The sequence below is a fragment of the Haematobia irritans genome, chromosome 5, assembly GCF_050003625.1.
Source record: "Haematobia irritans isolate KBUSLIRL chromosome 5, ASM5000362v1, whole genome shotgun sequence".
Classification (NCBI taxonomy): Eukaryota; Metazoa; Arthropoda; class Insecta; order Diptera; family Muscidae; genus Haematobia; species Haematobia irritans.
Window position 1 is genome coordinate 65,659,216 of NC_134401.1, and position 24,155 is coordinate 65,683,370.

Consider the following 24,155-nt stretch of genomic DNA (forward strand, 5'->3'; position numbering starts at 1 on the left):
TGTGTTTAAAGGACTTTGATAGCATATGAAAAAAGAAAGCTGAAAAAACGTAAAATTAAAATTTGCTTCCTAGCAGCAAGTACACAAACTCAAATTTAAAAAAGAATTGTGTCTTAAAAGTATCCTTACTTGTATTCTCCGCTTCTTTGGCTCGGAATCAATACCAAAATTGTTAAAGTAAAGACAAAATCTTTGGAACAGGGCATGCTTCTTTTCAGTGTATGTAACATATACTCCCAAATACATAATTCTTACTCTGTTTTTAACCTTTTTGAAACAAACAAAGTTAAAATTACTCATTAAAAATATGAAAAAAGTGAGTTATTAAAAATTGAAGTAAAAGAACTTCCTTGGTAGTTAAAATAGAGAACACCTTTGGGAGGATATTTTTAGAAGTGCTTTTAAAGTTATGCCTTTAAAGCAACTGCCAAATTATTTTGCTGGGATATTAATTTTCACCTTTTATATGTTCAAGACTCCAATTGGTTACTTCCGTCCTACGTCACAAACATATTAACATATATGTCTCAAACATGTTATGCTAGTTTATGAACACTATATGCTTGCGCTTAACAATAAATAAATGGAAACAAACTTTATTGATTCGTAAGAATTTATATGCTATCACGTACACACGGATGAAAAAGACTGTTTTTTATGTGTTTGGCTACAAACATTATATGTTTGGAACACAAATTTTTAAACACAATATTTTTGAGTGCAAGCATATAATGTTCATAAACTACCATAACATGTTTGGGACATATATGTTAATATGTTAGAACATATTATGTTTGGGACCTAAAATTTTTGTAAAAATAATATGCTTGGATGCAAACATATATTAATTTAGAAATAGCCTATAAACATATATGTGTTTAGTAGCTTGGAGCGCTATTTAACAGGGAGCGATATTGAATTAAGTTGGTGGTTGTTGCTTGTTATTACAAAATTAACATTTTATTTTCCCTTGGGCAATTGATCAGCTACTTCTTTGATCCTTACAAACTGTGTGGTCCGCTGTTCGAATCCCCGTCCGGCAAATGGTAAAATTAAAATAAAAAAAAATCATAAAATTGAATAATTTCTTCTACAATGTTTGTATTACAGAAAAAGGTGCTAAGAACTACAAAATCTCGTGGAAGTGAGAAAGATGTCGGGGAATATACAATTGGGCAGAAACAAAATTTTGAGCATTCAGGTCGAAAACCTATTGTGGGTTTCTTGATATATCAACAAATGTAGATCTCTTACTATATATTATAAAAGCGTAGGATTCAATATAGATTTATCGTTATAAAGTTTTTATTATAATAATTTTAATTATGGAAAATTAATGACAGACACTATGTTGTTAGCACCTATATTACCTGTTTATTTTCATAATTCATTATGATTGTAAATATATAAATAAATAAAAAAAAATTTGAGCACAATATTGTTTGGGAGAATTTTTTTAAGCATATAATATTTTTGGGTGCAAAATGCTTCCAAACATATTATATGTTCACATAATAACATATTGTTTTTTGGAAGACAACATTATTGAATTTGGATGCAAAAATACAAAATGTTTGGAACTTAGACTACCCAAACATATATTGTTTAGACCAATATGCTTTCAAACATATTATATATTGGAAGAGATCAAACATATAAATGTTTGGGCAATACCCAAAAATGTATATGCTTGAAGCAAAATATGTTTGGGAGTATATGTTACAGAAGCGATTTTTTGTGAGGGTGCAAATAATATGCTTGAGAGAAAATATGCTTCTTATATGGAAACAAATATGATTGGGACTTTGAGAACATAAATATGTGGACAAATATATAGTTTTTAGGGAAACAACATTATCGAATATGGATGGAAATGTACAAAATGTTTGGAGCTTGGACTACTCAAACATATTATATCGGTAAGACCAATATGCTTTTAAACATATTATATATTAGAAGAAATCAAAAATGTAAAGGTTTGGGAAATAACCAAAAATGTACTTGCTTGAAGCAAAATATGTTTGAGGGTGTACAATCGGTGCATATACATTTTTGGGTATTGCCCAAACATTTATGTTTTTGATTTCTTCCAATAAAAAATATGTTTGAAAGTATATTGGTCTAAACAATATAATATGTTTGGGTAGTCTAAGTTCCAAACATTATGTATTTTTCCATCCAAATTCAATAACGTTGTCTTCCAAAAAACTATATGTTATTATGTGAACATATAATATGTTTGGAAACATTTTGAACCCAAAAATATTATTTGCTTAGAAGAATTTTCTCCCAAAGAAGATTGTGCTCAAATTTTTTTCTGCTTAATTGTATATTCCCTCACATTTTTCTCACTTCCATGAGTTTTTTAGCTCTTAGCACCTTTTTCTGTAATACAAACATTGTAGAAGAAATTATTAAATTTTATAATTTTTTAAATTTTACCATTTGCCGGACGGGGATTCGAACAGCGGACCACACAGTTTGTAAGCCAGCACACTAACCACTGGGCTACGTAGCTGTTATGGTCATCAAGAGATAATTATCGTTATAAGTCATATTTATATAGCATAGCTTGTGGCGCCCACAAGCCGATGCAAACATAACATTGTTAAACATACATTTGTTGGCGACGTGGAGCAGTGGTTGGTACGTCCGCCTTGCATGCCAAGGGTCCTGGGTTCGATCCCTGCTTCGACCAACACCATTTTTTGTTTTTATTTTTTTTACATATATTTTTTACGTATATTCCAAATACGTTCGGAATAACCCGAAAAGGTGTTCAACATTACATACTACTATATTAACATTTTACTACGAAACTGTAAAGTGTGTCTTATAAAAGACTTAAATTCAGAAAAGAACAGTGCTTGATATAAACGAAATGGACTGATTTCAAATCATATATTATTTTTTTTTTGCAAAAATAAAAAATTTGTAACAAAAAAGGGTTTTGTACACAAGTTTGACATTTTCGAAGAAATTCAAAAAACTCTTACAAAGGAAGAATGTGAAGTCGAGTAATATATAAATATTTTTCCCTCGAATCCTAAAGTTAACGATAACCATTCAAAAGCACATTATATTTAAATTCGAAACAATAATTTTACAACCAACACATAAATTTATTTAGGTGTGAACAATTGTTTGCTTTCTTTAATTATTTATTCTAAAGAAAATAAACTTATTCAATTGTTGCTTTGGATCATTCCCCACCAAGTTATAATACAATTTGCCTAAAAAAGTTATAATGTTATTCTGGTTTTACCGATGCGAGTTTTGCCGTTAAAATGAGAAATAATTTTAGTGGCAAAACTCAAACTCAATGTCCGCTTTTATTTTCGAAAGTATCCGTCAACTCCTCTTGGACTACTTATTAATAAAGAGGAACTAAACTTTGTTTTTATAGATCTTACTGTTTAATTTTTCACTGTTTCCCAATGTGTTCATTTTACTGTTACAACTCTAAAAAGAGTACACTGAAAAAAATATTGTCGTGTGGCCAAAGATTTCATGTCCTTAAAATAAGAATACAAATTTTGCTTAGCTTAGACGACGCATTTCTCTAATATAAAGTTTTTTCCATGTTCAAAAGTCGATAAACTTTTCAATGAAGTCGTGTTGTCCTTATAATTAAGTGATTTGACTTGAAAATGGGTATCATAACATGAAAGAAAAAAATTTGAACTAAGGTCAACTTGACTTTAATAATTCAGAAAAAATCTTCAAAACTAATGAAATTGTCTTTAAATTTGTTGCATTTTTGCATCTTGACTACAAAGCAAAAATCGTTAAAAAATAGGACATGTTTTTCAACACTTTATTTTAAAGACGTTTTTACTTGAAACATAGCACAATTTTTACTGTCTTGTTTTTAACGGACTTTTTATAGCATATGAAAAAAACTGAAAAAGAGAAAAAATAAAATTTGCTTCATAGAGTCAAATACACAAAACCCACATTTAAAAGAGAATTGTGTCTTAAAAGTATCCTTACTTGAATTCTCGGCTTCATTGGCTCGGAATCAATACCAACATTTTTAAAATAGAGACACAATCTTTGGAAACGGGCATGCTATTTTTCAGTGTATAGTGCCCTTTCGTTAGTTTTTGTGAAGATTCCTTTAATTACCTTTGTTTGAATATTTTGACTTACTCGTCCTACATTCAAAAAAAAGTGAGCTCTCTATTTCACTAAAGCCAATTTAACTTTATTTTAGTTCATAGAAATATTATGTTTGGAGAAAGTTTTCTTTACTCTAATACTTTTTTGTGTACGTTAGTTAAATTAACTAAACCCGAGGAAAAAATATACTCAAATGAAGCATAAAGATTAACTAAATTCGTGTCTTCCACAAAATAGTTCAGAATTTCTTTAAATTTGTAAATTTTACCAAAAATGCGTCCATCGTGAACTTCGTATGTCACTAAAGACATTCTTGCAATTTTGAACTCCAAGTTTTTTCTTCAAACTACAAAATTTTCTTTAACAAGTGAAAAAACTTAGTTATGTCTAATAAATTTTCTTGTATTTGTCGAAAAATATTTACTTATTTTTATGACATCGGCGTGATGCCAACGGTTGTAATCAGGGATCCGGAGCGGTCCATTTTTTTCGCTCCGCTCCCGCTCCGGAGAAAAAAAAACCGCTCCGCTCCACGCTCCGCTCCTCTTCGAGAAAATTATAGTACAAACATTGTATTATTTGTTCAATTGAGTTTTATATATGGTACATATATGGGAGCTATAGCTAAATATGAACCGATTTCGATGATTTTTTTGCACATATAGTTAGTGCTATAGAAGATTACATTTCGCCAACTTTGAGTAAGATCGGTTGATAAATAATGGTTTTATGACCTAATTTGACAAAATCGGGCGATACATATATATGGGACCTATATCTAAATCTGAACCGATTTCGATGAAATTTTCAGACTTAAAGGGTGATACAGAAGATTATTTTGTGCTAAATTTGACGACGATCGGTTAGTAAAAAAAGTGCAACGTGACCCCATTTGTCGAAATCGGGTAATACATATATATGGGAGCTATATCTAAATTTGATCCGATTTCTTCCAAATTCAGTAACGTTCGTCCCTGTGCCCAAAAAAACTCCCTGTACCAAATTTCATCAAAATCGGTTAATAATTGCGACCGAAATCCTGTGAACAACAAATACATGGACAGACGGACGGACGGACGGACGCCAAGCGCTAGATCGACTCAGGAGGTGATTCTGAGTCGATCGGTATATATTTTATGGGGTCTAAAATCAATATTTCTTGTAGGCACATTTTTTGGCAGATCAAACTTATTATACCCTAACCACTATGTGGTTTAGGGTATAATGACTTTAAAACAATGTGTTGAAATATTTTATTAATTTTGAAGATTTTTTCAGAAATATTAAATCCATTTTGACTTCATTAAAACGAAATTTGCATTCATGTTAGGAATGCAAACAGACTTCATTGAAAAGTTTAGAGACTTTTAGACAAGATTTTTTTTCAGAGAAATACGTCTTCTATTCTAAGCAAAATTCGTATTCGTATTTTAAGCATGTGAAATATTTGGCCTCCCGACAATATTCTTTGCGGTGCACCATCTACTATTTAATATGTGATAGAAACCAAATTTATGAAAATGGACCAAATTCTGTTTGGTCTGACCATCGGACCAAATTTAAAAATTAGAAATCTTTTGGACCAATTTTGGTCCGATCGGACCAAAACGGCAACGCTGATTGGAATTGAAAGTCTATACACAGAGTAGAAGTAACTACTCTCCGAAAGTTTTTTTTTGTTTTGTAACAGACGTACACTGAAAAAACAGTGAACCCACCAGGAAGAAAACTTTTGATTATTTTTAGAACATTTTGCATAGTTTTAGAAATTTTTAACTAAACAGTATTACAAGCGCTGGCATCACGCCGATATCACAAAAATAAGTAAATATTTTTCGACAAATTCAGGAAAATTTATTAGACATAAATATTTTTTTTTTTCATTTTTTTAAGAAAATTTTGTAGTTTGAAGGAAAAAATTGGAGTTCAAATTTGCAAGAATGTCTTTAGTGATAAACGAAGTTCATGATGGACGCTTTTGTAGTAAAATTTACAAATTTGAAGAAATAAAGAACTATTTTATGAGAAATACGAGAATAGTAAATCTATATCCTTGATTTGTGTATAATTTTTTCCCGTCTTTTAGTTCATTTAACTAACGTACGAAAAAAATTAGTAGAGTAAATGAAACTTTCTCCAAATATAATAAGTTCATGAACTAAAATATAGTTAAATTGGCTTTAGTGAAATAGTGAGTTCACTTTTTTTTGAGTGTAGAGAAGAGGTTTTGTTATATTTGTAATGTGTGTGTGTATGTTTATGTTTGCAACAACCTCCATCGACATCAGTCCGTGGTATACCTACGAATATTCTTACTCAGATCTACACTGAAAAAACAGTAAACCCACCAGGATGAAAACTTTCGGTTAATTTTAGAAAATTTTGAATATTTGTAGAAAATTTTAACTAAACAGCATTACAAACGTAGGCATCAAGCTGATGTCATAAAAATAAGTAAATATTTTTCGACAAAATCAAGAAAATTTATTAGATATAACTAAGTTTTTTCACTTGTTAAAGAAAATTTTGTAGTTTGAATGAAAAACTTGGTGTTAAAAATTGCAAGAATGTCTTTAGTGACATACGAAGTTCATGATGGACGCGTTTTTGGTAAAATTTACAAATTTAAAGAAGTTCTGAACTATTTTGAGGAAGGCACGAATTTAGTTCATCCTTTTGCTTCATTTGAGTATATGTTTTTCCTCGGTTTTAGTTAATTTAACTAACGTACACAAAAAATTATTAGAATAAAGGAAACTTTCTCCAAACATAATAATTCCATGAACTAAAATAAAGTTAAATTAGCTTTAGTGAAATAGAGAGTTCACTTTTTTTTGAGTGTAGTGTTACCTAATTTCGCTTTTTTCCCCTTTATTGTATAATAAATGTATATGCGCACATTTTTCAACCAAAATTGAAACTATCCATAATTTTAATTAAATTTTCGAGAACTAATATCAGAAATAAGAGAATGCTAGGATATAGTACAATAGTAAAGCAAATGTGAATGAAAAAAAGCATGCCCGGTTCCAAAGATTTTGTCTACTTTAACAGTTTGGGTATTAATTCCGAGCCAAAGAAGCGGAGAATATAAGTAAAGATACTTTAAAGACGTAATTCTCTTTTAAATTTGGGGGTTATGTACTTGCTTCTAGGAAGCAAATGTTAATTTTTAATTTTTTTAGATTTTTTTCGTCAGTTGTTATCAAAATCCTTTAAAAACGAGTTAACGAGTTATTTTTTTCCATATTAAGACTCGACTTCCAGTAGAAATTATGCTATGTTTCAAGTAAAAAGTGTCTTTAAAATAAAGTGTTGAAAAACGTGTCTTATTTTTAACGATTTTTTGCTTTGTAGGCAAGATGCAAAAAGGAAACAAATTTAAAGACAATTTTATTAATTTTAAAGAATTTTTCTTAATTATTAAAGTCACGTTGACGTTACCTCAAAAATTTTATCTTTCATGTTATGATACACATTTTTAAGTAAAATCACTTAATTATTAGGACATTACAACTTCATTCAAAAGTTTATTGCCTTTTGGACAAGAAAAAAAACTTTATTTTAGAGAAATGCGTCTTCCATGTTAAGCAAAATTTGCATTCTTATTCTAAGGACATGGAATCTTTGACTTCACGACAATATTTTTTTCAGTGTAGAAAACTAAAAAATTAAATATAAATAAGATCGTTTAATTGCATTTATTTGACGTTCATTACAAACATCTTTGTAGTAAAGGTTGATACGGTCAAAATTTGGTCAAGGGAAAACGCGTGTAAATCGGTGAAATCATTTATTTAAAAAATCAAATTAAATTTCTTTTTCAAGTTCAATTAGTATAAAATTCAGGAACAATATTCAGTTAGGCTTTCGCTTTTCCAAATCCGAATTGCCGGGCCTCACGCTTGACACCTGCCATCAGATTTTGTACAGCCACCTTGTCCACCTTCTTCGCCGCAGAAAGCCAGTTTGCCTTGAACTGCTGCTCGTCCTTAGCAGTTTTTTTGGTCTTCTTTAGGTTCCGCTTGACAATAGCCCAGTATTTCTCAATTGGGCGGAGCTCTGGCGTGTTGGAAGGGTTCTTGTCCTTGGGAACCACCTGCACGTTGTTGGCGGCGTACCACTCCATGGCCTTTTTACCGTAATGGCAAGATGCCAAATCCGGCCAAAACAGTACGGAACAACCGTGTTTCTTCAGGAAAGGCAGCAGACGTTTATTCAAACACTCTTTCACGTAAGTTTCTTGGTTGACAGTCCCGGAAGCTATGAAAATGCTGCTTTTCAAGCCACAGGTACAGATGGCTTGCCAAACCAGATATTTCTTTGCGAACTTTGATAGTTTTATGTGCTTGAAAATATCTGCTACCTTTCCCCTTCCTTTTGCCGTATAAAACTCCTGTCCCGGAAGCTGCTTGTAGTCGGCTTTGACGTAGGTTTCGTCGTCCATTACCACGCATTCAAACTTCGTCAGCATCGTCGTGTACAGCCTCCGGGATCGCGCTTTGGCCGTCGTATTTTGTTTATCATCGCGATTTGGAGTCACTACCTTCTTGTAAGTCGATAGTCCGGCTCGTTTTTTGGCTCGATGCACGGTTGTAGACGATACACCCAGCTTATTTGCGGCATCTCGGAGAGAGAGGTTAGGGTTTCGCTTGAAACTACCGGCAACTCTCTTTGTCGTCTCAGCGGCTTCCGGTTTTCGATTTCCCTCCGATCCAGACTTCCTGGCTGTCGACAAACGTTACCCAAACACTTTAGTTACATTTGTAACGGTTGATTTGGCAACTTTTAGCGATTTTGCCAGCTTTGCGTGCGAGTAGCTCGGATTTTCGCGATGCGCGAGCAAAATTTTGGTACGCTGCTCTTCTTGCTTGGACGGCATTTTGACAACTGAAGAGTGAATTCCAAAATCAAAATAGGAGCAACATTCTACACACACACACCTTCAAAATGAGGGGTGTTCAGGTTTTTTAAATGCAAAATTGAAAGAAATACGTCAAGTTTATATTGACCAAATTTTGACCGTATCACCCTTTAATACGGGATGAAATTGATCGAAAGTACTGTTGTTACTTTTACAACACATACTAGATATATATTTTGACATTTGCCGTTTTTGAAAACAATTACTAAAAAAACACGTTGTGTTTTCCCCAATGTACGTACGTACAAAAATACCTATCGTACATTTTAAACGTTTACTCACACTACGCTAAGTACTAGCTAAATTTGAAATTACCTACACAGTGTAATTTCAAAGTTACACATTTCATTCAAGTAATATTTTATTCGGAGCGGAGCGGTTTTTCATTTGGAAACCGCTCCGCTCCGGATTTTAGAAATGCCGCTCCCGCTCCGCTCCCGCTCCGGCAAAAAAAAGGGCTTGCTCCGCTCCGCTCCGGATCCCTGGTTGTAATACTGTTTAGTTAAAATTTTCTACAAATATTCAAAATTAACCGAAAGTTTTCTTCCTGGTGGGTTCACTGTTTTTTCAGTGTACGTTCCGATTTGTTTTGACGAAACAAAAAAAAAAAGTGCCCGTAATGCGAAAATGATAAACAAAACTCATGTTTTTTTTTTTAATGTCTTTTCTCTTGGTTCCGAATGAATTTTCTCTCCGAATACTCATTTTAATATTTTTACTTAAGCATATACAATTTTTGGCGAAGTCTTATATCACAACATATATATATATATATATATATATATATATATATATATATATATATATATATATATATATATATATATATATATATATATATATATATATATATATATATATATATATATATATATATATATATATATATATATATATATATATATATATATATATATATATATATATATATATATATATATATATATATATATATATATATATATATATATATATATATATATATATATGTTTACTCCAAATTTGTAAATTTATACTTGTTTATATTCACACACAATTTTCGTTGTGTATATATATTTTTAAGGCGCCAATTGGTTACTTTCATTATTTTACTTCCAGCATACACTTTATGTCTCTCTTTCTAAACACATATATGTTTAGAGTCTATTTCTAAATTAATATATGTTTGCATCCAAGCATATTATATTTACAAACATTTTATGTCCCAAACATAATATGTTCTAACATATTAACATATATGTCCCAAACATATTATGCTAGTTTATAAACATTATATGCTTGCACTTAAAAATATTGTGTTTAAAAATTGAGTTTCAAACATATAATTTTTACACCCAAACTTATGAAAAACAGTCTTTTTCGTCTGTGTATGTACATTCATTATTTATTCATTTTCAAGAGATTTTGTTGATTAAATCCTTTGGCGCATTTTTTATATTCGTTTATGAATTAACCAATTGGCTGGCGCCAAAGAAAATTTCATTAATAATCGTTTCTACCACTGTATACACTTTTTCACCTTAGATATATATGCCTAAGGTGAAACATTATATGTTTGAACGATACAAACAATTTTTTGTTTGGACCAATCCTGAAAATATATATGCTTGAAGCAGCATGTGTTTGGGGTATATAATACAGAAGGGATTTTTTTGAGGGTGCAGAACATAACTACTAATATGCATACCTCAAATGGTTGATCTTTTACCAGTTTATTCCAAAAGAACACCGATGGAATTGACACTCTTGATTTGTTTCTGCTTTCATTCATTAGTTTGAAAACCTCTGCTCAAATAGGCGTTAATTGAGACTAATTCACCAGCCGAATGAGTGCTTGAAGGCTTATTTTTATAATATAATTTTATTGGATGTTCAACACTGACCACAGTTATGGGTAATTGACCTCTTCATCTATAGTGTAACTAAGTACTAAATGTAAGCTTATAGAATTTACATCATAATTTGCTTTAGCCATCATTGTTTAAAACGTTTTCATCAAGTTTGATAGTGGCATGGCAATACAGGCATTACCTATACCAACATTGTGATTCATAGGTCAGTCGGAGAGACTAATATGATGCTTGAGAATCTTGATGGCAGTACCTTTCTTCTACCATTATAAAACTTAAGGTGCAATGATGGTATGCATGTAGTTCAAATCAAACGGTCCTATTTGCGTGGCGGAAGGATTAGTGATTCATGCCTTGTGCAGGTGCAGATGGAAATACTCGTAAAGATGTTGTAATTGTTAAGAGCGATCTAAAAAAAGTAGTCCAAGAAAAGGCAGTTGCATACACATAGTAGTAATTGTATCTTATTAGCAACAATCAAGAAGCCTTGAGACAAAGATCTACGGCAATTACAATATATTTCATTTGTTCACAATCCTTTATAAAACGGCACGTATTTCTGAAAATAGCTTTTAAATATTTTTATTATATACACTGAATGAAAAGCACAAACAAGTATCACCAAAATATTTCCAATTAAAAAGTTGATTGAAGTTGAAAAATTGTTCAATTAATAAATTAATTGATACAATCAACTTTTTAATCTAGATAAAAGCATTAAGTTAATTAAGTCAATGATTGAAATTAAAAAAAAAATAATTAAAACATTAATTGATACATTTAACTTTTTAATCAAACTCGGAAGACTTATTCAGTTAAAAAAGGTGATGGAAATTTTGTTTAAATTTTTAATTAAAATTTTGTTTCAAACAATCAATCGTTTAATCAAACTAAAAACACAAAGTCAGTTATCAAAGTAATTGAAAATGGTAAAGTTTTTAATTAAAAAAAATATTTTGCTCATGAAATCAATTAACTTTTTAATCAAGTACTTTTTGCCCAATTAAAACTGTGATTTATACTATAATTTTTGTGATTGAATCAGAAATAAAACTTTTTTATGTTCAAAAATTCGTAACATATAGACTAGAAAATCTGTTAAAAATATTAAACACGCGGAATTTATATGCGTATTTCATGTTTTAGCCTTAAGGCTGGTATTAAGTTAGCTGTATCGGGTACAAATAATAATTTGTTCATATATATTTTTCCTTAATATTTCATAGAAATATTAACATTGCAAGAAAGCTAATTTTTGAATTGATACATAATTTCCCTTTCAAGTTATAATAAAATGTGCCAAATACATCTAATTTATTCTTTTTTTTTACTGATTAATTTTTTCATTGTTGTTGTTTTTTTATTTCAGCTTAAAACCATACATTGACTAAACTACAAGAGTAGCTTAACCAACAGAGGAAAAGAATGTTTGTCAAATTTATTTGGGCAAAGCCCTATAGACTGCAAGATGGTTGGATGGACGCACGTTTCGGAATTACCACATTCCTCATCAGCATCCTCTACTTGCAGCAAAACTATCAACCAATTATCAGAATAAATTCAGGCAGTTTATTAAACCCAACAAAAACCACACTTGAACCCTCCGAAAAAAGGTTTTACTTTGATAGCCGGCTTATGCCGAAATAAACTCGAAACAAACATATCTCTTTTCCTATGCCACTGTCAAATCATCGATTTGAATTCACATGGCTGGGTTTATTTCGAGCGTGCCTCCTCTTCTTTTTCCATTTGTTTTGTTTTGTTATTGTTGGTTTTGTTCTTTAAGCATTGTTGTTGTTTTTTTTTTATTTCAGCTTAAAACCATACATTGACTAAACTACAAGAGTAGCTTAACCAACAGAGGAAAAGAATGTTTGTCAAATTTATTTTTTCTTTAGGGTAAACTACAATTATTATGCCTTAGAAAAAATTTCTCCAATATGAGAAAGTTTTCTTTACATCAATAATTTTTTGTATACGTTAACAAACTTAACTAAAAGAGGTGAACAAATTAAATATTGCAAAGATTTACAAAATTCGTATTTCCCACACATTTCTACATTTCTTTGAGTGTATAATTTTTTTATTTTTTTTTATTCTTAAATATTAAAAATAGATTGTTTAAGTTATAATACTACAACTAGTCTATTTACAAAGGGACTAACTAGTAGTTTTTTAATATTGAAATGAAAATTTAGAGAGTTAAAGTATCATATTGTGCCTTGTTTTTTGAATCGAAATTTCAAATCAAGTGGTTTATATCTCTGAAGTCTTCGGTTAGATATGTGTTGTAATATATGTGGTATCTCTTCATTTTTGTGACTTAACAGTCTCATTTCATGCCATTCTGCTTGATGATAGATTTCTTCTCTCACTGTTTTTATATTCAGATCCCTATGCAGATAGTTGTTCCTTATATACCACGGAGCGTCCACTATTTCTCTCAACACTCTGTTTTGAAATTTTTGAATCATATCTATGTCTTGATTTTTAGCACAACCCCATAGTTGTAGACCGTATGTCCACATAGGCTTCAATACTTGTTTGTACACCATTAGTTTATTTGCAATTGACAAATTAGATTTTCTCCCAATTAACAATTTCAACTCACGGTATTTTATTTCCAATGCATCTTTCTTACTCTTTATGTGCTCGTTCCATTTCAGCTTTTCATCAAGTGTCATACCAAGATATTTCGTTGAATCAGCTCTAGGTACTTCTTGATCTTTAATATATATAGGTTTAGGTTGTATCTTTTTCTGTGTAAAGTTAACATGCACAGATTTTGAACTGTTTAATTTTAGACCCCATTTGTCCATCCATTTATCAATATCGTTTAGAGCAGTTTGTAGTTTGGTTGTTGATTCTTCAATATTTTCTCGTTTTTGCCATTATCACTGTGTCGTCAGCAAAAGTGCCTATTATGCAATCTTCCTGAGGCTGAAGGTCATATGTATATAGGAGATAGAGCATAGGACCCAATATGCTACCTTGCGGTACACCGGATTGAATATGGTAAAGGTTGGAGTACTCCAAACCTTGCTTGACACGATAAAATTGGTCTTTTAGATACGATTCCAGCCAAAGACAGAAATTGCTGGGTAAAATGTTTTTCAATTTGTGTATTAATGACGAGTGTACTACTCCATCAAATGTTTGTGATATGTCCAAAAAGACTGCTGAACATACCTCCCTTTTCTCAAAAGTTTCTTCAATGTCATGAGTTATTCTGTGAATTTGCTCTATTGTAGAGTGTCCTTTTCGGAAGCCGAATTGATGATTAGGAATGATTTTTTCACGCTCCAAATATGAATTGAGTCGTTTACATAAATTTTTTTCAAATAGTTTTCCAATTGATGGCAGTAAAGATATAGGTCTGTAAGAGCTAGCTTGACTAGAATCCTTCCCAGGCTTTGGAATCATTACAACTTCTGCAACCTTCCAGAGAGTTGGAACGTATTGAATGCGAATGCAAGAATTGAATATTTTGAATATTTGAATATTTTCAGTTTTCTACCGCTTTAATTGGTAATTGCTTAAGGATCTCTCCATTAATTAGGTTAAAACCAGGCGTTTTTTTGCAGCTTAAATTTTTTATTTCTTGAAGAACTTCTTTCATCGTAACTTTTCTATAATTTCTTCCTCAATGTTTCCGGTAATGTCAGTCATTGGGTTAGAAATTTTGGAGAAAATTGTTTCTAAATGTTCGGCAAAGACATTGGCTTTATCGTAGTCAGTTTTTGCCCATGTATTTTGTTGCGTTCTTAGTGGTTGATTTAATTTCTTTGGCTGTTTTAATTTATTCGTTGCTTTCCACAAAGAATAGTCAGTTTTACGGTCATGCCCAAGCTCTGATATGAATTTATTGAATTTGTTATTATTGTACTTTTTGATTTCTTTACGTAACTTTTGTGCTAACTGATTCATTTTCTTTTTTTCGTGCGGCGATCTATTTGTTTGCCATTTTTTTCTTTGTTTTCTCTTTTCTTTAATGAGATTTGTTATATACGATGGGTAGGTGTGGCCTAGTGACGGGTTTTTTACAATAGGAGTGCTGTTACATCCAGAATTCTGAATTAGGTTTGTTAATTCTAAGACTTCCTTTTCAAGATCGTCAGAAGTTTCTATTTGCGAAAAACAATTTATTCCATTTTGGACTAAAGTCCTAAAATATTCCCAGTCAGTTTTGTGACTCGTTAGTCTTGGCTTTTCTTCATACACATTGAGCTCTGTGCAGTATGTTAAGTATAAATAACAATGCTATTTGCACATCTTGTGTAGGGTGTGAATCGGTCCCGGTTTGATTTCTTGGTCTTCTAGTCACCGCAAGTTTTAGCCGATTTTGCAAAATCTAGGGGTATTTTGGGTTCAGAAAGAAATGTGCCGAAGATGGTGTGTATCAGTCCATGTTTCGGTATAGCTCCCATATAGTACGATCTCCTGATTTGATTCTTGGGCTTCTGGAAACGGCAATTGGTATGCGATTTGCCTGCAATTGGAAATCTAGAGGTATGTTAGGTCCACACATAAGTGTGCCGAAGATGGTATGTATCGGTCCATAGTTTGGTATTTCCCAATTCCCCAGTTTGACCTCTTGAGCATCTAGACGTCCCAATTTTTTCAGATTTGCCTAAAATTAAAAATCTATAGGTATTTTGGTTCCGCAAATAAGTAAGGCGAATGTGGGGAGAATCGATCCATATTTTGATATACACCGCATATAGACCGATCTCCCGATATTACTTCAAGTACCCTGACGAAGTTTTCAAACGAAACAATTTTATTATTTGATTAATGGTGGTGGGCATTTAAGAGTCGGCCCGGCCGAACATAAGTCCGTATATACTTGTTTAAAATAATATGAAATCAAGGTTAGATTAAGTTGTATTAGGTTTGGTAGGCAGAAAATCTCATATATAGTATTGTTACGTTTTTAACTGATTGGTTTCACTTATTTGATCTACGATGTGTACTGTATAAACTTTAGCTTACGACTGACTTGACTGCTCTCTCCGCTAGGGGTTTATATACCGAGATATGACGATTTCGAATGTTCTCGCTATTTGGCCTACAACCTTCGAGATTAAGCTACTACCTGGTAGATGTCGCACGGGCGACAACGCACATATTTATCGACTTATGTTCATTGTCTCGGCGATACTTTTAGGCTTATTTTCATCTTGGCTACTGCATTCTACCATCTGGTAGATGTCGTGCAGGCATAAGGGATTATGGTCATATTACCGATATTTAAACAGTAAAACAAAAGGTGTTACTTTTACAATGAACGATTGGAAAACTAAGAACACAAAAGATGTCTAGGAAAGTACTAGAAAATAAAGAAATGACTCTAACAAGTTATGACGTAATTTTATCGTTACAATTTGAAATTTAAATTAACGGAAACTAATTTAAATAAACTTAAATCTAGAAATATCATATTCGTAACACTGCCTCCCGCTTAAGCCTGTTCGTCCCGAATAGGCACAGAACCCATTCCGTAAGGAGCCAAACGTTCCAGGTGAACAACTTTCATCTTTGACCTTGGGGTGTCGTCCTTTTGAATGCGGTATACAACATCATTGATCTTCTTGATGACTTTATATGGGCCTTCCCACTGCGTTTGTAGTTTAGGACATAATGCTTTCTTTCGTTGAGGTTTGAATAGCAGAACCAGTTGTCCTTCTTTAAAGCCCTCAGTGTTCGCTGCACGATCATATCTCGCCTTCATCCTGTTGCTGACCATTTTTATTTTGTTTCGCACTGATTCGTGAACTTTACCAAATGTGTTTGGTATGTCGTTACTGGTTTCTTCCATGGCGAGCTCAATGGGTGTAGCGCCGAATATCAAATCTCCGGGCAACTTCAATTCCGTTCCGAATAGGACCTTGGCCGGTGTACGTGACGTAGAATCATGTATGGCTGATCTATACGACAGCAAAAACTTTGGTATATGATCGTCCCAGTCTCGTTGGCCGTTATCCACCACCTTTCGAAGATGTTCTTCCAGAGTGCGATTGAACCTTTCTACCATGCCATCAGACTGCGGATGCAATGGCGTAGTCCTTGTTTTCTTGATACCAAGAGAGTCACACATCTCTTGGAATATGGCCGATTCAAAATTTCTTCCTGAGTGAGGTCTGAGTGTATCTCGGACGGCACACCGTAGCGACATATCCAGTTCTTGTCGACTACGTCTACAATCGTCTTCGCCTCTTGGTTTGGAATGGCATAAACTTCTGGCTACTTGCGGAAGTAATCCATGACCACAAGGACATATCGGTTTTCAGAATCACTTACTGGGAATGGCCCTGCAACGTCCTTTGCTATTCTTTCAAATGGCGCTCCTGACCTATACTCTTGCACAAGACCACTACTTTTTCGTCTTGGCCCTTTCGCCTTTATGCACTTCTCGCAATTTGTCACCCATTCAGCAATTGATTTCTGGCATCCAACCCAGTAGAATCGTTGCTTCACTTTCTCGGCTGTTTTGGTTATTCCCAAGTGACCTCCACTAGGTCCATTGTGGATTTCCGTCAAAACATCTCTTATTTTAGAATCCGGTACGATTATTAAATTTCGGCTGCTCTTTCCATCTTCGCTTTCCCATTTACGTTGAAGGGTTCCATTGACCAGACATAGACTGTCCCATTGAGCCCAGTATGATTTCATAAGTGGGCTTTCGGCTGCGATGTCTCTCTTACTGGGTTTCTTATCTTCTTCCTTCGCCGAAATAATTTTGCTCAAAATGAGATCTTTACGCTGCTCTGCTGGCCAGTCCGCTCCAGATTCGACGTGCAACAGCCTGATATCCACGATTTCTTCCTTCTGTTCAGCTTTCGAGCAGTGTTTGCACTCGACATTACAAGGCGTCCGCGTTGCCGTGTTTGCCACCTTTTCTATGCTCAATACTGAAATCATAGCTTTGGAGTCTTTCTATCCTTCGTGCCAGCTGAGCTTCCGGATTCTTGAATTGAAGCAACCATCGTAGAGCTGAATGGTCAGTTCTTAGCAAGAAATTCTGTCCATACAAGTATTTGTGGTAATGCTTTACGCTTTCTATGACAGCAAGCAGCTCTCTTCTTGTTACGCAATAATTCTTCTCGGGCTTGGATAACGTTCGGCTAAAATATCCGATGACCTTTCCTTTACCGTCAATCTGTTGAGATAGTACATCACCAAATCCGTACGCACTAGCATCTGTATCCAAAACAAATAGGATACGCCAGAACAGGAGTTGAACATAAAAGTTCTTTTAGATGATGAAATGACTGTTCCTGTTTGTTTGCAATGGACTGTGGGTTCACCCACATATGGCTATTGTTTGGTGGTGAAGGCGATTTCGATCTTTATGGCTTACGACGTGCTTTACATTCACGAGCAACATGTCCGGGCTTATCACAGTTATAGCACTTTATTCTGGATTTAGTTGTCTCCTGATTCATTTCTTGCATTACCTGCTTAACTGCTTCTTTCACTGAGTCAATCGCGGAATTTGATTCATCTTGCTCGGTCTCCACTCTGCGTACCTTGTGAATTTGAGGTCGTGCCAACAATCTCGCAGTTTCTTGTGCAAGTGCAAATGTTACTGTTTCTGCGAATGTAGCCTTTTGTGACGCATATGTTGCACATTTTATATCAGGGTCTCTAATTCCATTCACAAAGGTCTCCCTCTTGATGCGGTTCACAAGTGGACGACTTTCCCCTTGATATGTCAAAAGCACCAACCGTTCCACCTCTGTTGAAAAGTCTTGTAGAGTCTCATTTGACTTCTGGTCTCTTCCTCTTAATTCCATTCTGAAGATGTCTTGCTTATGTTCTCCGCCGTACTTACGTTGAAGTGCCGCGGGAATGCTTTGTATCACATCAGCGGCATTGCCCTTTAATGCCAATAGAAGTTTAATTGCTTTGTCATTGTCGTTCCATAAATTTCTACAAGCAACCATTTCGAATTGGAATTTGAAGACATCAAATGAAGTTGAGCCATCGAAAACAGGAGGTTTGGTTTTCGAGCCCTCGATAACGCGCACTGGTTCACCTTTAATTTCCAGCTCTGACATTTTTCTTTCAATGTGTAGAAACTTCTCATCATGAACAATAATTTTCTCATCCACAGAAATAATATTCTTATCCAGCTCCCCAATTTGGCTTTCGATATGGTCCACACGTTTTTCCATGCCTTCAGCAATTTGTTGAATATTCTCATTTAGAATTCTAGAATATTCGTCCATCTTTTTTGAATTTTCGTCGAAGTTTTCTTCCAATTGTCTAGAATTAGCTTCCATAATTTTTCTAGAATTCTCTTGCATTTTTAGAGAATTTTCTTCCATCATTTTTCTAGAATTCTCTTGCATTTTTAGAGAATTTTCTTCCATCATTTTGCTCAAAATATTGACCATCGATGTGTAATCAACAACATTAGAAGCTACAGATGGAGTTTCCAAGGCACTGGCTACTACTGATTCGTCAAGATCTTCCTTATAATCGAACTCATGTGTTTCGATATCAATACTGCGCCGCTCGAACTCTTCTAGTAGTCGCTTTTGTAATTGAGCCTTGTTTGCTGTAGTCGGCTGCTCCATTTTGCTCAATTCCTTCAAGTATTCCACTCGAAGCTGATTAAACTTCAGTGTAAATTTTTTTTTCGTTATTTCACTTCCGACACCAATTGTTACGTTTTTATATTGAGGCGTATTTAATTATCCGATAATTAAAACACAGTTCTTTTCAAATAACGAAAATCTACAATTTATTTGTTTAACTGATTGGTTTCACTTATTTGCTCTACGATGTGTACTGTATAAACTGTATTAAACTTTAGCTGCTCTCTCCGCTAGGGGTTTATATACCGAGATATGACGATTTCGAATGTTCTCGCTAATTGGCATACAACCTTCGACATTAGGCTACTACCTGGTAGATGTCGCACGGGCGACATCGCACATATTTATCGACTTATGTTCATTGTCTCGGCTATCTAGAACTTTCTATAGGGCGTTATTGTACAGGCTTATTCTCATCTTGGCCAGTGCATTCTACCATCTGGTAGATGTCGTGCAGGCATAAGGGATTATGGTCATATTACCGATAATTATAACAGTAAAACAAAAGGTGTTACTTTTACAATGAACGATTGGAAAACTAAGAACACAAAAAAATGTCTAGGAAAGTACTAGATAATAAAGAAATGACTCTAACAAGTTATGACGTAATTTTATCGTTACAATTTGAAATTTAAATTAACGGAAACTAATTTAAATAAACTTAAATTTAGAAATATCAAATTCGTAACAGTATTGAAGCTCTGGGCAGACAAACATGGTGCCCGGGGCATTTTGAAGAGTAAAGTTGGCACTAACAAATACCGAAGTGTCGATCATTTCAAAACGGTGCTTCGCTGGGTATGGGCCAAAATAACCCCGATCCAGTTTCGTGCAGCAATATTGGCGTGAGGGCAAAAATTTCGAATCCTTAAAATTAGACTGCAAACTTTGCTTAGCATAGAAGGTATAAAGATATAAAGGCTTTTTCTTTGTTCAAAAGTAGAAAAACTTTTCAATTGCCCTTATAGTTAATTGATTCAATAAATCTGAAAATTCTTTAAAATGAACGAAATTGTCTTTAAAATTTTGTATCTTGACTCCAACGCTAAAAGCATTCAGAAATAAGAAATGTCTCATTTCAAAGTCTGTTTTAACTTAAAACATAGTATAATTTCTACTTGAAGTCGAGTCAGAATTTGGAAAGGTAAGTTAACGTTAACAAACTTATAAAGGACTTAATAACACATTAAGAAAAAGCAGAAAAAAGACGAATGAACAAATTTGTTTCCTGGAACCAAAACTCAAATTTAAATGTCATTCAAAATAATGCCTTTATGGATTCAATCACAAATTTAATTGATCCAATTAATTTTTAGTTGAAATGTCTTCAATCACAGAAATGATAACAGGTTGGATGATAAGTCCCCGGTCTGACACATAGATGGCGTCGCTAGTATCAAATGCATATTATTTTTATATAGTACCAACCTTCAAATGATTCGTGTCAAAATTTGACGTTTGTAAGTCAATTAGTTTGTGAGATAGAGCGTCTTTTGTGAAACAACTTTTGTTATTGTGAAAAAAGTGGAAAAAAGGAATTTCGTCTTTTGATAAAATACTGTTTTCTGAAGGGAAAAAATACGGTGGAAGAAAAAAACTTTGCTTGATAATGTATTTCCGGACTCTGCCCCAGGGAAATAAACAATAATTGATTGGTATGCAAAATTCAAGCGTGGTGAAATGAGCACGGAGGACGGTGGACGCCCGATAGAGGTGGTTACCGACGAAAACATCAAAAAATCCACAAAATGGTTTTGAATGACCGTAAAACGAAGTTGATCGAGATAGCAGAGGCCTTAAAGATGTCAAAGGAACGTGTTGGTCATATCATTCATCAATATTTGGATATGCGGAAGCTCTGTGCAAAATGGGTGCCGCGCGAGCTCACATTTGACCAAAAACAACAAAGTGTTGATGATTCTGAGCGGTGTTTGCAGCTGTTAGCTCGTAACATACCCGAGTTTTTCCGTCGATATGTGAAAATGGATGAAACATGGCTCCATCACTACACTCCTGAGTCCAATCGACAGTCGGCTGAGTGGACAGCGACCGGTGAACCGTCTCCGAAGCGTGGAAAGACTCAAAAATCCGCTGGCAAAGTAATGGCCTCTGTTTTTTGGGATGCGCATGGCGTATTATATGGCGTAATTGGAGCGTTTGGAGGTCGAAATCGCGGCAAAACGGCGATTTATGAAGAAGAAATAAGTGTTGTTCCACCAAGACAACGCACCGTGCCACAAGTCATTGAGAACGATGGCAAAAATTCATGAATTGGGCTTCGAATTGCTTCCCCACCCACCGTATTCTCCAAATGTGGCCCCCAGCGACTTTTTCTTGTTCTCAGACCTCAAAAGGATGCTCGCAGGGAAAAAATTTGGCTGCAATGAAGAGGTGATCGCCGAAACTGAGGCCTATTTTGAGGCAAAACCGAAAGAGTACTACCAAAATGGTATCAAAAAATTGGAAGGTCGTTATAATCGTTGTATCGCTCTTGAGGGGAACTATGTTGAATAACAAAAACGAATTTTGCCAAAATAATGTGTTTTTCTTTGTTAGACCGGGGACTTCTCAGCCAACCTGTTACATATATTATTTTTTTGATTGATTTATGTTTTGATTAAAAAATTTGTTGAATCAATTAAATGTTAATTTAATTGATGAATACCAAAATCATTGGTGTAAAGACGAAATCTTTGGAACCTTTTTTCATATTTATTGAGTAAATTTGTATTTATTTTTTCTACTTGTAGGTGCATTTCTAATACCATTCATGGTGATGTTGATATTAGAGGGTATACCGCTCTTTCTTATTGAACTGGGTATGGGACAACGTATGCGTCTAGGTGCTTTGGGAGTTTGGAACACCATCCATCCATGGTTGGGCGGCATTGGTATTTCATCGTGTATAGTAACATTGTTTGTGGCGCTGTACTACAATGTCATCATAACATGGGTGTTCTTCTACTTATTCAATAGCTTCCGGGTAAGTACACGGCTATTGCAGTAGTATACCCTATACTAAAGTTTTCTCAATTTTTAGTATCCTCTCCCGTGGGCATCGTGTCCCACCAATGAGACGGGAGCTGTGCTGGAGGAATGTGCCCTGTCCTCGGAAACAGCGTATTTTTGGTATCGCACAACTTTAGATGCAGCACCGTCCATGGAAGAGCCAGGCGGTCTTAAATGGTGGATTGTCCTGTGTCTGCTATTATCGTGGACAATAGTGTTCTTCATTGTGATGAAGGGTATACAGAGTTCCGGTAAAGTGGTCTATTTTACTTCACTCTTTCCCTACATTGTCCTGACAATATTCTTTATTCGCGGTATAACATTACCTGGAGCTAGCGCGGGCTTAATGCACATGTATACACCAAAAGTAGAAAAGCTAGGCGATCCTACAGTGTGGTTGGATGCCGCAACCCAGGTCTTCTATTCGTTTGGTCTTGCTTTTGGATCACTGATTGCCTTTGGCAGTTACAATACCCCCAAAAACAATTGCGTCCGAGATGTCCTACTCGTCTCCGTCTGTAATGCTATCACAGCCATTTATGCCAGTGTAGTGATATTTGCCATTCTCGGCTTCAAAGCAACAGCAAATGTTGACCGATGCATCGAGCAGTAAGTACCTGAGTTCATTTATGTCTACCATAGCGAAATTTGATCCCATACAAATTCAAGATCATTACTATTAATACCCATAAATTTGACATACATATACAAATGCCTACACATATGTATAGCGTATGCATGTTTGCATTCACATTTGCATTGTCATGGACATCTGAACTGACACACGGACAAATTGTTTATTTTCCATTGATTTTATTGTTAGTGGCCTTTGAGTGGCAGTTTAGTATTGTCAACAATGCGTAATTGGAAAACACGTAAAAATCTTTATAAAATGTATATGTTACCCAGAAAGCACGATAAAATAAGACACAAATATAACACAAACGTTTCATTCTAAAGGCGGCCGGTATTAACATCGTATTTTCCGCTAAAATAGCCATTTTCACTGTTACTTTACTTTAACTCTTTGACTACCGATGTCCACTACAGAGGACATTCGAAAACGACGCCAAATTCCAACTACCCATTTAGTTTTGATTTATTTCTAGATGTTATTTAAAAATATAGGCTGTAATCCAAATACAGTACAACCTCCCTAGTCTGGACAGATATAGTTTGGACCTTTGTCTAGACTACAGTACAAATAAATTTAAAACAGCTAGTTGGTTGGGGTTTTACATAAAGTCAGCAAAAAATGTAGTACTCCAAATCAATTCGAAATAAATTGTGAAAATGTGAAAAATATGAAGTAAATATACACTCTTAGAAATATATGTTTTTCATATGTTCCGATATAAACAAAATTTGTTTCGGGCACAATTTTAAAACACAATATATTTAAGTGCAAACATGTAATGTTCCTAAACTAACACTAAATGTTTGGGACATCTATGTTAATATGTTAGAATATATTATGTTTGGGGCATGAATGTTTCATAAAAATCATATGTGTGAATGCAAACATGCATAAATTTACAAATTTCGACTAAACATACATATGTTGTGATATTTTATTCAAAGCGACAGAGAGAGTATAGAGAAAGAAATAGAGATGGAAACCGGGAGAGTTGACAAAAGATATCAACA

General features: G+C 34.0%; 1 protein-coding gene across 1 annotated transcript in view; it reads left to right on the forward strand.

Annotated features, from left to right (window-relative positions):
• LOC142240704 (sodium-dependent neutral amino acid transporter SLC6A17) overlaps positions 1-23,137 on the forward strand; it is a 112,606-nt gene extending 89,469 nt beyond the window's left edge. Inside the window, exons 3-4 of the mRNA XM_075312405.1 lie at positions 22,250-22,482; positions 22,540-23,137. Of these exons, the coding sequence (XP_075168520.1) occupies positions 22,250-22,482; positions 22,540-23,121 (815 nt within the window). The 3' untranslated portion in view covers positions 23,122-23,137. The remainder of the gene's footprint in view (positions 1-22,249; positions 22,483-22,539) is intronic.
• Positions 23,138-24,155: the final 1,018 nt, after the last annotated feature.